The sequence below is a fragment of the Bicyclus anynana genome, chromosome 4 (assembly GCF_947172395.1).
Source record: "Bicyclus anynana chromosome 4, ilBicAnyn1.1, whole genome shotgun sequence".
Lineage (NCBI taxonomy): Eukaryota > Metazoa > Arthropoda > Insecta > Lepidoptera > Nymphalidae > Bicyclus > Bicyclus anynana.
Genome location: NC_069086.1, coordinates 16,733,160 through 16,750,101, shown reverse-complemented (window position 1 = coordinate 16,750,101; position 16,942 = coordinate 16,733,160). Strand labels below are relative to the sequence as shown.

Below are 16,942 nucleotides of genomic sequence, written 5' to 3'. Positions count from 1 at the left end.
AGATAGCGCCATTTCTTACTTTGCTAAGAGATTTAGCTTTTAGAATTTAGATTTAGCAGCGAATGGTGGCATTCTTACGTTGTGGATGTCCAGGAAACTTGTCCAAAACGATTTGCATCCACATTCCTAATTCGTACATCAAAAATTTGGAATGATGCGTTTGCGTTTCCTGACACTTAAAATTTAAACATCTTCAAAGCAAGAGTGAATAGGCATCTTCTAGGTAAGCGTGCTCTAACTTAGACCGCATTCCATCAGGCTTAATTTTAATCAAGCAGAAGACTATATTGCATAAAAATCGATTCGTAAAACTAGAGAGTTAGATATATTTTACTTTTAAAGGATGATCTGAAAGTAACAGTGAGTTTCGAAGTCATTACTTCCAATTGGTTTTTATTATATTCTAACGTATTTAGTGGCAAAAAAGCCGTCATATACTTTGTGGTTACCGATGTTATTTATGAGAAGATCATCAACCAACTCAACCAAGAAAATGTCGTTAAAAATATATTAATACATACTTTCTGCCTACAAACAGATTGTCTATATTTAGAACGGAGTGCTATTAACTCTCTGATGTGATGACATATGCCCGTTGAAGCAACCATTTCATAATCTACACGTAAACAATAGCGGGTAATTAGTCTTACAGTATTATCAGATTAAAGCAGTAATTAAACGTTGAACGCGATTAGGTAACTAGGCTGTGGCTATGTAGACAATTCGTCAGTGTGTGGACGTATGGTTTATTTTTGTTAAATAAGATTATTATATTACGGCTATATTATAAAGATTTTTAAAGAAAATTTTCCTGTTAAATATTTTGTGATATTTTAGTTAAATATAATTAACTCTATTTATTTAATATTTTATTACTTAATGAAATTACGTATTACATAATATTAAACTTAACGCTTTTGCACAACATAATATCTGTGATACTAACCTACTGTTTGTTAGGATTTTAATATTCTGCTAATTTTGTGAGACCTTTTTTCAAAAATTTGTCAAAATTTGTTTAATTTGGACAATGGACTTTGAGTTTATAGTCCTTGCGTATATTGCAAATCTAGACGGTCACCAATAGTAAGAATGACACAGACGTATAATAAACACTTCAAAAACATAGACATTTTTGCCAGTCGAGTAGGTACTTTTAAAAAGTTGGTCATCGGTACACTTAAAAGCGATTAATAATTTTGCTATTTATTTATATATTTTAATTTTTATTGTAATTGTGTCATTTCTTTTTTTGTTTTTGTTTTTATTTCATTATTTTCTTTTCTTTGTATAAAAGCACTTTGTTAGATAATTTAATTTGAAAATCATTTTTATCAGCCCCATCTAAATTACTCGTGGATAGAGATGTGGGTTGTGTATGTAAACTATTTGTTTTTAAATTTACTTTAAGTTTTGTAATATATATTATTGTACACAACTGTTTTCGATCCCAAATAAATAAAATAAAATAGACTCCCACTTACAATTTGTACCCACTGCACTGAGTCATACATACTAAATACCCTAAACCTTGCTCCAAACATGGAAGTGCGATGTTTGTAAAGTACGATAATTTAGTTGTCAGCTTTGCTACGGAGCCTTTCACAATGACATGAAGTGGACTAAGGTTACTCAGTTGAGCCTTGCGACTACTAAACAGTGACTACGACCACAATCCTTCCCTAAATAACATTGTAACGTTGCAAAACTAGTTATGACCACGACTCCTCAGTTCACGCACATGGAATTATCTAGAGGGTTACCCAATGCTGTTCCATTTCTTGAATTATTACGGTTAAATTTTGCTAATGTGGTGTTAAGTTCATATATATCAGTTTTTTAATCTGTTTTACTTCTTGAGGTTCCTGAAGTGTTACTTACCGTTCGTTCTAATTATACCATCTTCGTCCATTAAGTCCTCTTGTCTTTGTTTTTTTTATCTAATCAAACGTTATTAAAACTGGATTAGCGAATATATATTTTATTTCAGTTAAATTATTGTTAGAGAAATCTTTTAAAACTTGATAATATCGATCGAAATGGTCTTGTAGTGATGCTGGCTGTAAGTAAGTTTAAAAGTCTTTGTATGTATGTGGTATAAAGTATTAGATAAAGAAGATTTAGATAAAAAGCCTTACAAATCTTTCATGATCACAAAGGAAGATATATTTAATATATTAAGTAGAGCTTCCTTTGATATATCAGAGATATAAAAAACTCAATATTAGACATTGAAATGAAATAAATGTATTAAATTAAAAAAGTTCGTGAGATAATCAATGAAACACAATAATGAGTTAAATTGAATTATTCAAAGATTTACAGCCGTGAGTCAGCGTAACCACACTAATTTCAGTTTCATAACAAATTTATTATGAAAACGGATATTTGTTTAAAGACATTTTTAAACGGTAGGTAATTTGATACGCTACTTAAACCATAGAAGGTTTCTAGAAAACATTACAAACTGCAATTACTCATACATGGAAGAAACCTACAATATAACAATAACTCGTGACTGTAAAACAAGAGTTGAAGCAAGGGTGTTTAGAGTTCCGGCTGGAAGTCAATTGTATGGTAACTAGTTTTGACTACTATGTTTTAATGATACTCTGGCCTCCGTTGTCCGACAATATATTATAGTGTATCCCACAACCAAGTCTGAGTAGGTATCACAATAAATTATAGTGCTACTATTGAAATCTTAATATTACCAATTTGAGAAATCGATGAATCATATGAAAGTAACATACAAAATAACACGCATTCTAGCTGTTATGCCTATCTTTCATATAACTAGCTCTAGGTTTATGTTAGCCTTTTATGTTTATAAAGCTATTTCTTCTCTTATTGCTTGATAAATAAAAAATCCAGCAGCATCAGCTATACTTTTAGTTCAAGGAAACGGAAAGATTTCAATCCACATAACAATTTTTTTTATACCTTATTGTTGTGATATTATCAGTTTATGTACCTACACTTTAATGTGTTTTCATTATTTTCACGTGTTATTTATAACTAGCTGAGGCCGCGCGGTTTCAACTGCGTGGTTCCCGTTCCCGTAGAAATATGGGGATAATATATAGCCTATAGCCTTCCTCGATAAATGGGCTATCTCTCTAACACTGAAAGAATTTTTCAAATCGGACCAGTAGTTCCTGAGATTAGCGCTTTCAATCAAACAAACTAACTCTTCAGCTTTATAATATTACTATAGATTATTATAAGTAATCGTTTTAATGCAAACTAATTTAGCATACATATCAGGAGCATTTTAGCAGTAAGTGATAATGGTTTGCTGTCAAAAATACATGACTAATGTTAGTCACCTCCATTATTACTTGATTTAGTAGAATCAGCTTTGTTTATTTTCTAGACTTTACTTTTCATTCATTGATATAAAGGCCTTTTGTTATACTCAACAAGGACTTCTGATTTTCTAACCCAAAAACAGTTTTGTATAGAGATGAGTAGGTAAGCCATTGTTATTTAAATTAACCAAAAAATCTATGTTTCCGGTATTTAAATTTAATTTATTCAAATAGGCTTTAGGCTATTTCTTATTGTCAAAAGTATTGTGATTTATATTATTATTTTATATTTTTGGATTGTGTGTAACATGCATTTAATAGATATTTTCACTTTTGTTTCATAGTTGAAGTTCAAATTCGTATTTGGTTTTATTCAAAATTTAATCAAAAATCAACTCTACTTTTATCTAACATTTAACCAGTAACAGATAGCAACATAAAACGTCTGGTGAGTGGATTAAAATAAATAAATTGATCTGAAAACCATTAGGGTATAGATATGTAGATAGATGAATGTTTATCTATATGTTACAGTTGCTCGACTATACTAGTTTCTTTATTCTCTATGAGACAGGAAAGAAAGTTCTTGTTTGCAAATTAATTATGGTCAATGATAATGACACAATACATGAAGCAGTAGCGACACGAGTAAATGAACACCTCTATATTATTTAATCTGGTCTATAAGGAGGCCCTATAATGGTCCGTTAAAATTGGTTGATAATGATGATGAAGATATAAGCGCCAACATGTCGATTTGAAAAATATTACAATAACAATCAGTATGATATTCGCTTCACGACAAAGAACAACTAATGGTAATAAAGCTATAGCTAATAAGTTATTTAGTAATTACCGAGATAATTTTAAACACTCATATACCCACGTCTTCAAGTGACGCAAGCGCAGGTTAATTGACGTGAACAAACTCATTCAAGAAATTATACAATCAATTCTTGTTGCATTATGAAGTCACCTGACCAAAGGACAATCTTTGCTAAACTGCTAAGGACAATGTATGAGACGATCTTTACTAAACTGCTAATTATTTGTTAAAGTAATTGACCACATAATTTTTAAATGATAACAATGCGTACAAAAGTTGAATTTTCATACAAAAACAATACAATGTGCGAAGTAACAATAAGTGTTTTTAACGCATGAACTTTATACACTAAATACTTAGATGTAAATTCTTTTTTGCGAATAAGATGCGATATATAGTGAAAACCAATTATATTTCAGTTCAGCTCTTGGATGGAGAGAATACTGAAGTGTTGATGTTTTTATTCTGTAAGGATAAGATAATCAATATTTTTTTCATTATTTTTTTTATTAATTTTGTAGGAAATCATAGTTACAGTACCAAACAATGTATAACAAAAATAGAAAATTATTATAGCCAGTTACAAGTTTTCACAAGTAAAAAAATTACACAGTATAAAACAAAAGCTCTCATGGGATGCAGCAGAAATAATAATAATTATTTCTGCTGCATCCCATGCAATAGTTCAAGAGTAAATTAATAATATAAGAATTAATAGCAATATAAGTTAAAAGAAAATGTACTAAGAAGAAGTAAACAGACAATAATAAAATCTAATTTCGATTTGTAACAAGCTTGAACGATTCGATATCATCACCATAATATGGGTCAATACTAATAAATGACTAAGTCTTTAATGATTGCTTAGTTAGAGCACATTTAGAGAACTTATTAACTTTGTGTTCGTTGATAATTTCCTGAAGGAAATATAACAAAAAATACACACTAGACTTACTTAAGTCAAATCCATGATCCGTATACAAATGTGCTATAAGATCCAAAAAGCAGTTCTTATCGCTAATAAATCATGTGGAAACAATAACTTTAACTGCATTTCTATTCAAATGATACGCGGAAGATTACGTGTGAGAAACGGTATCTACTGATTTGATGCCAATAATACTGCAATAATTCATTGAACAAACCGCAAAGAGCTCATTAAAGGACATTTGTATGCTGCAAGAACGTTCACAGTAGGCCTAGTAGCCAAAATTACAACATCACGGCTATATTAAGCGACTACATTACATTAGTATGTAAGATGGGAAGGCATTCGAAAAGTTTCCATGTATCGTGGACAAAGTGCTATATTTGCCAATTCACATCTTTATTATTCCTTCGTGCGGTTATATGTCTGTATTCTAACACATTCTGCTATAAGTAACAACATGCGCGGTGTCCTTCAAACTATTAAAATGAAAGATAAATATCTGCTGGTGCTATAGATCTCTCGAAGAGACTTAGGCTTTTGACTAGCATTGCAAAATGAACATCCACGTGTTTTAATGCAGTTGCAGTAACGCAAACTAGCGTTAGTTTGCATACGAGAGCCTGTCTCTCTCTTGAAATATCTGATTAGTGGAAAAGGAGATGACTGTCTTCGACAATTAAGCTTCCGAAGAATGATGCTCAATAATTATTATCAACAAGTGGTCTAGCAATCAAACAAATTTTACCGCTCAAACCACAATTTCCTATTAGCTATTACGTGACTGGTCCTAATCGGAACTTCGTGTGGCACATGCTTACGCAAGGTTTGCACGTTAAGATTAGTAACAGTTGAACCTTGCACTCACCTTGCTCACCGATCCATAACCTAGATATTATCTATATAATTAACTTTTAAGTAAAGGGTAAAACCTTAAGTTCTTAAGGAAACTATGGTCGAAATTTTCTTAGATGACTTTTTTACACAACAATAATGGCCGACTATGAATCAAAGACAATCAGTAGGGTTGAGAAGTTAACGGCGGGCATCGGAACGATATCAAGTAGGTATCGTTATAACTGAAATACCTAAACTAAAATATCCGTTACTATACTACGTTATCTTAAAAGGGAACGTATAGTAACGTTTTTCGGTTGTGTGCATTTTAAGAAATTAAATATCACGTGTCACAAACGGTGAACGGTGCACGGTTTATGCCTATGGGTACGCGTGGTTAGTATAAATATACTTAAACAATACACATCACTATCTAGCCTCAAAGTAAGCATACAGAGTAGCTTGTGTTATGGGTGTTAAGATAGTTGATATTATAATATTAATATACAATTATATACTACATATAAATATATAATGTATAAATACGCTACATATACACTTATATAATGTATAAATACACACAGACACTTAAAAACACTCAATCTCATCACACAAATATTTTCCAGTTGTGGGAATCGAACCCACAGCCGTGGATGCAGAAAGCAGGGTCACTACCCACTGCACCACGCGGCCGTCTCTTTCTTTAATCTTTTGGGGACGTACTAACGTCCAAGATTTGCTTATACTTCAAAAAAGTGTGCACGTATCCACGTACATACTGGGTGTAAGGGACATGATACCGAAAACTGCATGAAGAGGTTAAATTTAGTTTCCACAACGATATTTTAAATACCAATTACGTCGGAAATAAGAAAATTCAGATTTTGAAAATTTTGAGCACGCAATGTACAGTGAATAATGCGATAACAACGCTCCGCAATCTACTGCGTACGTACACGTAGGTACGTACGCATCGACAGCAAATCGGCTGGCTACACTTACATTTCTAATACCTATTTTTTATACTTTACAAGTTTTTAACTAGGTACAGGTATTTAACTTACTTCAGGTTGTTTCTCGTTTACGAGACGTTATGTCGTCGTAGTAGGTACGATATTCATGAGTACTGAATTGATTTGATCTAAGCATTTCAAGACTTCTCAGTCAACACACACAAACACACACTATACAAACGACACAATTGTATGAGTATTCGTTACAGAAAATCACTACTAACAGAACATAAAACATACACAAAAGTTTTTGAATTTTGGTTTGTTTGTCAACAGACCGCCGAACACGAACTAAAGAAAAAATAGCGTAGCGTCTAGCGAAAGGACCTAAAGTTTCAATATTTTGAAAATACCTATTAACCGCGCCGCGTGGCTTAGGTTAGAGAGAGATAGCAATTATTTTCCTCGGCACCGGCGGCGGTCGGCAGTACAACGTCGCGCAGTTTGTTTGTGACTTTTTATATATACCTATTAGTCGTGACCTGCCTATTTGACCTCTTGGAAAACAGCTGATCGCGCGCATTTTGCAAATTAAATTTACATTGCTAGTTTTTGTTAAAAATCTTGATTTGACGATTTTTATTAAAACTCGTATTGAGATAGATGAAATAAGTACTTCTAAGCTAGCTAGTTAAAAAAAACTGTAAAAAAATTTCAATATCGTGAAAAGACCGACAAAAAATTTCAACGCTGAGAGACTCAGAATCATGTACTGAACCACTGGATTAAGTTTTCGTTAGCATGCCCCTTACACCCAGTATAGGTAACCGTATTTGAATAAACTAAAACTGTAGACTCTGCCCTGCATGTATATTTTTGAAATATGTAAAATAGTCAGAAAAAAAGTTAATTATTACGAAAATACTTATAGAGCACGGCGTTTCCATGAAAAAAAAACTCATTTACCCTTCTTCATAATTATTACTCTACAGCTACAACTTAATGTTATCCATACCAGTGTTTGAATAATGCTACTATTCGTAAGATATCTTTTACGCTATAGAATAACGTGAGCATATTTATTGTATAACATTTTCATTAAAAAACTATTTTTTAAAATAAAATGATTATAAAATATCAATTTTCCATCTTTAAACTAACAACATATCAATTATTAAAGAATCATTCATTATCATTTATCGATAAGTTAACGCTCGATGTTATTTACCCATCCTTGCTTTTCATAGACAATCTAGCGTTACGAAATGTCAAATTGCCGTAATCGTAGTTAAGCTGTGCAAATTAATCTCGTTGTGATTTTGTTTTTCAGAAAATAAATGTGAATAAATCGTAAATTCGGTGTAGTTTTTGGTGTAATTCGTACTGTACGCGTATAATAAAGGATTTAGACACTTTGTTCTTTAGAAATTACGTATAACGTAAGTGAAATATGTGATTTTAGTGACAAGACGGGTTTGTTTTGTTCATAAGACTTCTAAGAAAATTTCGACCATACAATAAACTGAATGTCTAGGTTTTGTTTTATGGTTCCATGACTTCTATGTACTCTAACAAATGTTTTAATATGTGCAGATTCTAAAGCAGCTTGTCCCTAACCTAAATGTATTCAAATGTATGAGTATCTATAAATGCATGAGATACGGAATAAATATTTAAGCAAAAAAAAATAGTATACTGAAAACATCTATTTGGGTTTGCTACCGAGAACACAAACTACATCTTACATCGACAAAAAATATAGTAAGGTATTCTGTTGCTAGAAGTTTTAGCATGATTTACTTCGAAATAAATACTTATTCGCAAATCCAATATTCCAAGGCCTTGGCTTGGCTTGACCAAGGCAATTATGTAACTCTAAAACAGGCAACTTCTAAGCTGAGACTCACTATGATGAACGAATGAATCATTTCACTGTTGAAGCATACAAAAGCTGCTTGCATTACTTAGTGCACTCACTGAATCACTGTTGCAATTTAACATAGCATTGTTAGTTGAGTAATTAAAATATGTTCGCATTGTTCTATTTTCCTTCGCAGCCATTGTTCTGAAGTTTCCAATTTCTTATTAGCACTCCCCGATAAGGATTTATGCAACCACACTTTGCACATGAGCTTATTGCAAGTCAATGTATTACGTTTGTCTTGTTTGTTAAAATTATATTGTTTTCCTTAATTCTTCACAAATACCATTCCCAAGTTATTTTACTTTACTCGTGCAAGTGACTTTGCTTTTGTCGAGTATTTCGCTTCATTGAATTCATAAATACTTAACTCAAAGATAGTAGTACTACGCTGTGGTTTGTGGTTTGTAAATTTTATCCTGTTTGTAAATGATTGGAGTTTTATGACCCTTTCATGTGTCACCATGCTATTAGGTGTGTCTTTAAGATTGAGAAGTCCACTCTAGAGGGACTAATATTCCTTTAACACATTCTATTCAAAGAGTTCCTCTTTCATAACAATTTTTGCGTGAGATATTAAATTGTCTAGGTTTATACAAAATATTTATTTTACTACGTAATATATTTGATAAATTTTACCGACTATAGTTCGTGATCGAGACATTTACGGATGAATTACGTACGTAAATAATCATCTTGGTTCTATCGTAACTGTTGAAGATTTTTAGAGTCATTTTGTTTCCTTACTTTATAAATAACATTAAATAGTCGGAAGAAGTTATTACCTACATAATAAAATATAGTAAATAGTGGAGATCGGTAGGTATAAAGACGTATATATGTAATACGTAGGTAGATAATTTAATTACCATCATTATCATCATCAGTTATATAATTTCTTTTAATCGTTTTTAAATCATCCTATTTATATTCTTCTGTTTATTCCTGGTATCAATATCTACCTGGCTGCTTTTTTGTACATACCAAATTCCATTATTTTTAACAAATACCTTCCTTTTTTTATGCAACCAAATCCGGCCAAGGTGCAAGAGGCATCAAACCGTGTGAAACCGAACGAATTGACATTTCGCAAAACAATGCGAATTACAGTATTTATTCACAATGGGCACCTACTAAGTAATCCGAAGGCCTCCAATCCGTGGATGGAATGGTAATTTTATTGGGTAGTCACATAGTACGTATCTACATACAATGTCTTTATTGTCGTAAGCTATTTTAATAACTGCTATGTCAAGATTACTGAGCACTTTACCGAGTTGAAATTGTTTGCTCGTTGGTTGTAACTTAACTACCTCGTTCAGTAGCAATTTCGTCAATGCTATAAGGTCCTAAGGTCCAGAACTCGGACGTTCTGCTAGGCTATTCTTTAACGACATTTTTATAACTCGCAAGTGCGAGTTTCGGATTCACCCCTATCTGTCTCTGTTTAACACGATACTATAGAATGAGAAAGATGGCGGTGGATTCGAAACTCGCACTTGCGAGTTATACAAAATAATATAGATTTCTGTTCAAAAAAAAATCCATAGCAGCCCGGTATTGAGAAGTTAGTGGTGTTACTCTGAGCCTAGAGCGAGCTAAGCCGTCGGTATAGACATTATTTGTTTGTCTGCATTGTTATAGGCTCTGAAACTACTAAACCGATTTGTAAATTTCTTTCACTGTTGGGAAGCTACACTATCCCCGAGTCCAAACTCCAAATCCCTATTTCTTATAGGAAAGATGCCGTGATAGCCGTAATAGCCCAGTAGATATAACCCTGCCTCTGATTCCGGAGAGTGTAGGTTCGCATCCGGTCAGGAGCATGCACCTCCAACTTTTCAATCATAAGAAACTAAATATCACGTGTCTCAAACGGTGAAGGAAAAACATCGTGAGGAAACCTGAACACCTGAGAATTTTCTTAATTCTCTACGTGTATGTAGTCTGCCAATCCGCATTGGGCTGGTGGTGGATTAGCTCAGCAGTGCACCGATTATGGGTTGATAAAGATGATGATGATGATAAGAAAGATTATGACTCGTTGGTGATTTACTAGCTAAGCCAAAACCGGTCTTGTACAATATTAGTCCAAAGGGTGGGAAGTTGGGAATTGAAGGCGATCGAACTATGGACGTCTTGGAATTGCGTCGGAGCTATTTGAAATTATTTAGGAGTAATTTCGTCATACGACTAATAAAAATTCACTGCCGAATACCAGTTATCAATGCATTGGCCAATTCGGAATATTTTTAAACAGTTACGTTTTGTGAATAGTAAATGTACTTCTTACAATTAGAATTGTAGCAACTCGCTAAACGATTTGAATTTCGATGACTGTATGTAGAATAAAGATCGGATAAGCATCGATTTTACACTAGTAGATATATAAAGTGCCTATAAATCACCGCAAAATGCGGCTCATTTTTGAGCACGAGTCTCCTCTCGGAATGAGAGGGAATTAATCCACGACGCTAGCCCAATGCGGATTGGCATACTTCACACAGAGAATTAAGAAAATACTGAAGTATGCAGGTTTCCTCACGATGTTTTTCCTTCACCGTTTGAGACACGTATTAAATTTCTTAGTCCATAGGAACTACGTATAATTAATTAAACTGTAATTGTAATAAATTATTGAATGAATTAAGTGTTGGCGTTCTCTGCTACCGATACGAATGACTTTTAATCAATTTGCGGATCGAAGAATAAATCTTAGCTTGTTAAGACATTTATTTCGTCACATTATTTCTTTCAAAATTAAACGTTACCTAACAATTTAATTACTTAAGATTTGTACGGAAAGTTAAATTAGAAAAAAATCTAAAATTATTTTCTTTATTTCTATACTATAATCTTAGTATGTTCGTAATCTAAAAGGAAACTCAAATACAATAATATTTTTAATTTAATAATTATCTTGTAATATAATTATTATAAAAAAATAATTATTAAATTAACCTAAATTGTAAATATTAGATATCGTCGTCAACGTCGTTATCAACCAATGGGCGGGACATAAACCTTTTGTAATGCAGGCATGTGAGATCACTTGATCGTCAGTGGCTGACATAAGGACTTCCGAACATCGCTGTCTTCAGCCGCCTGCATCCAGCTATAACTCGCTTGATATAAAAAAAGAAATTAAAATTAAAATTCATTTATTTCAGGCATACACCCATATTAGGAAAGATATAAAACAAAAATAAAATTAAGAAGTCGAAATACTATTGTTAAAATGTCAGAATAATATGAAATGTCAGTAGAAAAGCAGTATGGTCAATATTATTAAAGTCTGTCAGGTTAACTTACAATTTCCGTATCGGCATGGGCACTGTAATATGTCTGTCACAGCAGTGACGAACATAAATACAGTCGAGCCTTGCCGCGATACCTCTAAGAATGCTGTTGGAACTGCCCCTCACCCTTCGGACCATCGACACGCATCTTTTTCTTATAACAGTGTTAAAACAGTCTGTTCGCGCGTCCACGAACATGCTCGATGCACTACAGAATCGGGGCAGCCCCAACAACATCCTAAAAGCATTATTATATAAGACACGGAGGTCGCTATACTTTTTCTTTTTATAAACAGTCCATCTAGTGGGGACAGAACAACTCACTTTTCAGTGTGACGTCACAGTTCCAGGACCTTGGGATCGCTACGACCATCAGCTCTTCGATGTTTCCCACTAATTATTCTATTAAGTATTATTATTTTTAAAAATATTGTTACAAGACAATAAACATAATCCTGTCTTGTTTACAGGAATCCCTGTCGGAGTGGGAGCGCGGCAATGGGGACGTGCAAGCCCCCACGCCGGTGGCGGGAGCGCACGGCCGCAAGTGGAGCCAGCGCAGCGCGCACGCCCAGGACACCACTGGGGACGAGACCTCGCACAGCAGCAACGCCACTGACTCGTGTAAACTACTTGTTGTAAGTATCTTACTGGCGGGGGCACCTAGAGTGGGGGCACCTAGAGTGGGGGCACTCAGACTGGGGGCACCCAGAGTGGGGGCACTCAGACTGGGGGCACCCAGTGTCGTTATTGATTGGTTCGCACGTGCAATAAACCTATAGCATGCGTCAATTACATATCTCGTGAAGAGACACATTGTCGAAACAACAACAACGCTATGAAAGAGAGAGTGATAGTTTCGACCCTATTGATATTTGTCAACATTTAGCCCTCATTCGCACGAGAGCTTTTTTAACGGACGTTAAAAAAATCGTTAAAATCTTAATATATAAATGCAAAAAGACATTTATCACGAAATCTCGAAAACCACTTGACGTACAAAGATGAAATTTGACAGGGATGTAGATTATAGTTAGTAGACGTCCGCCAAGAACGCATTTTGCAACAGGGCCGGATTAAGGAAGTTGTGGGCGTCCGATAGTACAACAAATGCATTACCATACCCAAGTATATGTTCATACGACAGCGTTTTTAATACACAACGCTTTTTTTCGAACAGTGTTGCAAAGGTCACGGTTACCCCCCCCGAATGGCCCTCTAAGCCGAGGTCCGATTGTCAGAGGAGACGCCCTTAGAGAGTCGTTCCGTCCTCTATCTTCCTTTCAGCCTTCGGGTCTCATCAGTCGACGTTTCTGCGCTCGCCCAAACCCCCCGGCACTTACTCAACACAAAAAAAAATGTTGCATTTTCAAGTTTGGGCGTTGGAAATATACCTTAAGCCCTATTCGCACGAGAGTTTTTTTAACGGACGTCAAATTTGTTCACACGACAGCGTTTTAAAAACAAAACGCTTTTATCTAGCAGTGTTGCATTTTCAATTTGGGGAGCTGGAGATAGACCTTCATTTAACTTCATACTATATTTGAACGTTTTTTAACCGGTTAAAAAAACTCTCGTGCGAATGAGAGGTTAGTCTTTCTCTCGTTTTGAGATAGGTATATCGTGGACCAACTGTGCATTAACTACTATACTGCACTTTAAATTAATTAAAAGAATTAATTAATAAGCGATTATTCTTAAGAGTTAATTTCATAAGAAAACAATAAAAACGGCAGTTATATAATTTGTTCATTAAGTTTCGCAACGGTCCAACAAAAGTTACTTACATTGAAAATATTTTAATTTTATTGTTTTATTTCTTAAATAATTAATTAAAGTGCATAACGTTGAACTTCTCGAACATACATATAATATATTAATTTTAAAGTGTTAATTTTAAAGTGTTATTTTTTCTTTTAATTATTTATTTAGGTATTTTGATCTAATAATGAACATGTGGAGCGGTATTTAAAGAAATCGTTTGAAAAAGTAACCACGAATAGTTGAGCTTACAAATCGAAGCTTACTTTTCTGAATAACGACAGCTGTAAATTGTTTTTTATTCACAAGCGATATGCTGTGATATATATTTTTTTCTTATTCTCTACAAGTTAGTTAGTAGTTACTTATTCCTTGACTACAATCTCACCTGATGGTAAATGACGATGCAATCTAAGATAGAAGCGAGCTTGTTAGGAGTAGGATGAAATCCACGCTCCTTTCGGTTTCTACACGACATCGTACCGGAACGCTAAATCGCTTGGCGGTACGTCTTTGTTGGTAAGGTGGTAACTAGCCACGGTCGAAGCCTCCCAGCAGCCAGAGCAGCAGGGTCATTATGTAACTCGGTGTATGCTTCACAATCAGTCATTACAACAAATGACAGCGATTTTTCGTTTTGCGATCGTGTAATACGGATTTTCCACCTGTACCAATTAAGAAAACCTCAATCGGCCCAGCCGGGGATTGAACCCAGGACCTCTGTATTGTAAATCCACCGCGCATACCATTGCGCCACCGAAGCCGTCAGTGATTATTTTTACGTAATAAAAAAACTGCGATCAAGTCATAAAATCATCCACTGGTTTTGTAGAGTTTCAAACTTTAAACTCACAAGACATTTGGGTATAAAAGTACCCAAAGAAAATTGTAATCGTGTTAAAATAAACACCCATCTTGTAGTCTCTCAATCAGCACAAGGCAAGATCATAACAATCCACTCCGCGTCCAATCATGGAAATTTCCCTCAGCGCGCACGAGACCGATGGACGTAGTCATAAATTGATGCACAGATACAGTATCAGCCAAGTGTTCCGTGACTAATTGAGTTTCATGAACGTAGGGTTAATAGGTGTTAACAGCAGACCATATGTATGGATCCCCTCCTCTAGATATTACGTGTATAGTATCACTAATAGCCGTGATAGCCCAGTGGATATGACCTCTGCCTCCGATTCCAGAGGGTGTGAGTTCGAATCCGGTCCGGGGCATGCACTTCCAACTTTTCAGTTGTGTGCATTTTAAGAAATTAATTAGATATGTCACGTGTCCCAAACGGTGAAGGAAAACCATCGTGCGTGTGTGAAGTCTGCCAATCCGCATTGGGCCAGCGTGGTGGACTATTGGTCTAACCCCTCTCATTGTGAGAGGAGACTCGAGCTCAGCAGTAAGTCGAATTGGGTTGATGATGATCACTAAAAAGCTACCTGACCATGTCTATTTAAATACGTCTGTCTTAACAAATGGCTGAGCTTTTTTGCTTGTAATGCTAAGATGGCAAGGTTCTTTATCATCATTATCGTGATGGACAACCGCTGATTGACATAGGCCTCTCGTAAAGACTTCCAAATTAGTCTTGAACCGTATACATCCAAAGCCATCGTTGAGGGTCGACCAATACTCAGTTCTGGATTAGCGTAAAAGCTACTTAATCAATTCCCTGGGGCATCCCGTGTAGAGGGGCACCAGAGACGGTTAAGAAAAAAATTAACACACTAAAGTTAAGTTAACTTTACTAAAAGACGTGGGAATATTGCTTATAAGTCATCAAGTTACCTTAATCCGGCACTGCTAACACTGCGCTTTCTGGCACGGTGTCGCTATTTCAACACCTTGGAACCCTAACGTCCATCGGCTCCACAAACTATGGGCTCCCCGCCCATTCCAATTTCACCGTCATTCCTCATTCCTAATTAGATTACAGGGATACTCCGAGCATAGCTCGCTCATTGCGCCCTAAGCCTCATATAAGGACCATAGTTTGTGATGTCTGATACGTGTAGATCATCGCTTTATGCATCGAAGAAAATTCTTCGACGTTGTTGCTTAGAGAAAATTGAACCGGTTTTTTAATCATCATTTTCTTCTCTTTACAGTACATTGGAGAAGCGAAGAGTCCAATATGGCGGCTGTCGTTATGCGGAGGCAACGCAGCAGCCGTGGCGTCCCGCGCGGGCACTAAGCTGCTACCACCAAAGATCCGCATCGTGTGGAACCCTCCTACTAACCCATACCACCACACGGAGAAGCTGAGACTTGTGGTCACAGCTGTCAACAGTGGTAAGTTGAATTTACCTTAATTCACACTGTGCCAGTTGCGTGTACTCTATAGATACAAAAGGCACTGCCGACAATGAAAACTCATTACGAACATACATATATATTGGAAAAGGAATTTTTCATTTTACAGTAGGTATACTAGTCTATATGTGTAATGCGTATCCTAGTTAAAAACCTTATGCACGACCCTGGTTGCAGCATTTATTCAGATAATCCCTAAGTTTCAACAACAGAATAGAACTATGGTATTCTGATCTTCGATTTATTTGGTAACATGTAACTCGGTCGCTTTCGCAGAACCAGCTGGGGAGACTGTCTAGTACTAGCCTCCCCTTACACCCCCCCATTTTCTGTCAAGTCACCAGTAATCAGATTTTCAATGTTTAAAGACGTTAACTTATCAAGACCGTTATACAATTTCCAGGAGCAGTTTGCAACAATGAATCTCAATTCATATGCGGTCTGACCGGCCTCTGTATATCCTCGAACCTGGTTTGCGACGGCGTCCGTCACTGCCCAGGGGGAGAAGACGAGGACTCCATCGCGTGTCTGCATCACCGTGACTCCCCGCTCCTGGAAATGCTGAGGAGGTTTGCAGCTAGGAACCAGGAGCTGTTGGGACTTGACCAGCCAGATGGCGTGACGAAACCTTCAGTTATAAGTGAGTTTTCACTGCATTTAAAAAATACCTAATCAGTGCTTTTGTTTTCGATGCATATAATAATATATTCGATCACTAGTGATTTTTTAGACTAGAAAATAGACTCTCACTTATTTTGTCCTACAAAAGGGTACGTGCAGGACAATG

General features: G+C 35.4%; 1 protein-coding gene across 1 annotated transcript in view; it reads left to right on the top strand.

Annotated features, from left to right (window-relative positions):
* Nucleotides 1–16,942, top strand: part of LOC112052048 (uncharacterized) — a 69,496-nt gene that overhangs the window by 47,920 nt on the left and 4,634 nt on the right. The window contains exons 3-5 of the mRNA XM_024090950.2: nt 12,546–12,713; nt 15,951–16,134; nt 16,559–16,795. Coding sequence (XP_023946718.2) covers nt 12,546–12,713; nt 15,951–16,134; nt 16,559–16,795 — 589 coding nt within the window. The remainder of the gene's footprint in view (nt 1–12,545; nt 12,714–15,950; nt 16,135–16,558; nt 16,796–16,942) is intronic.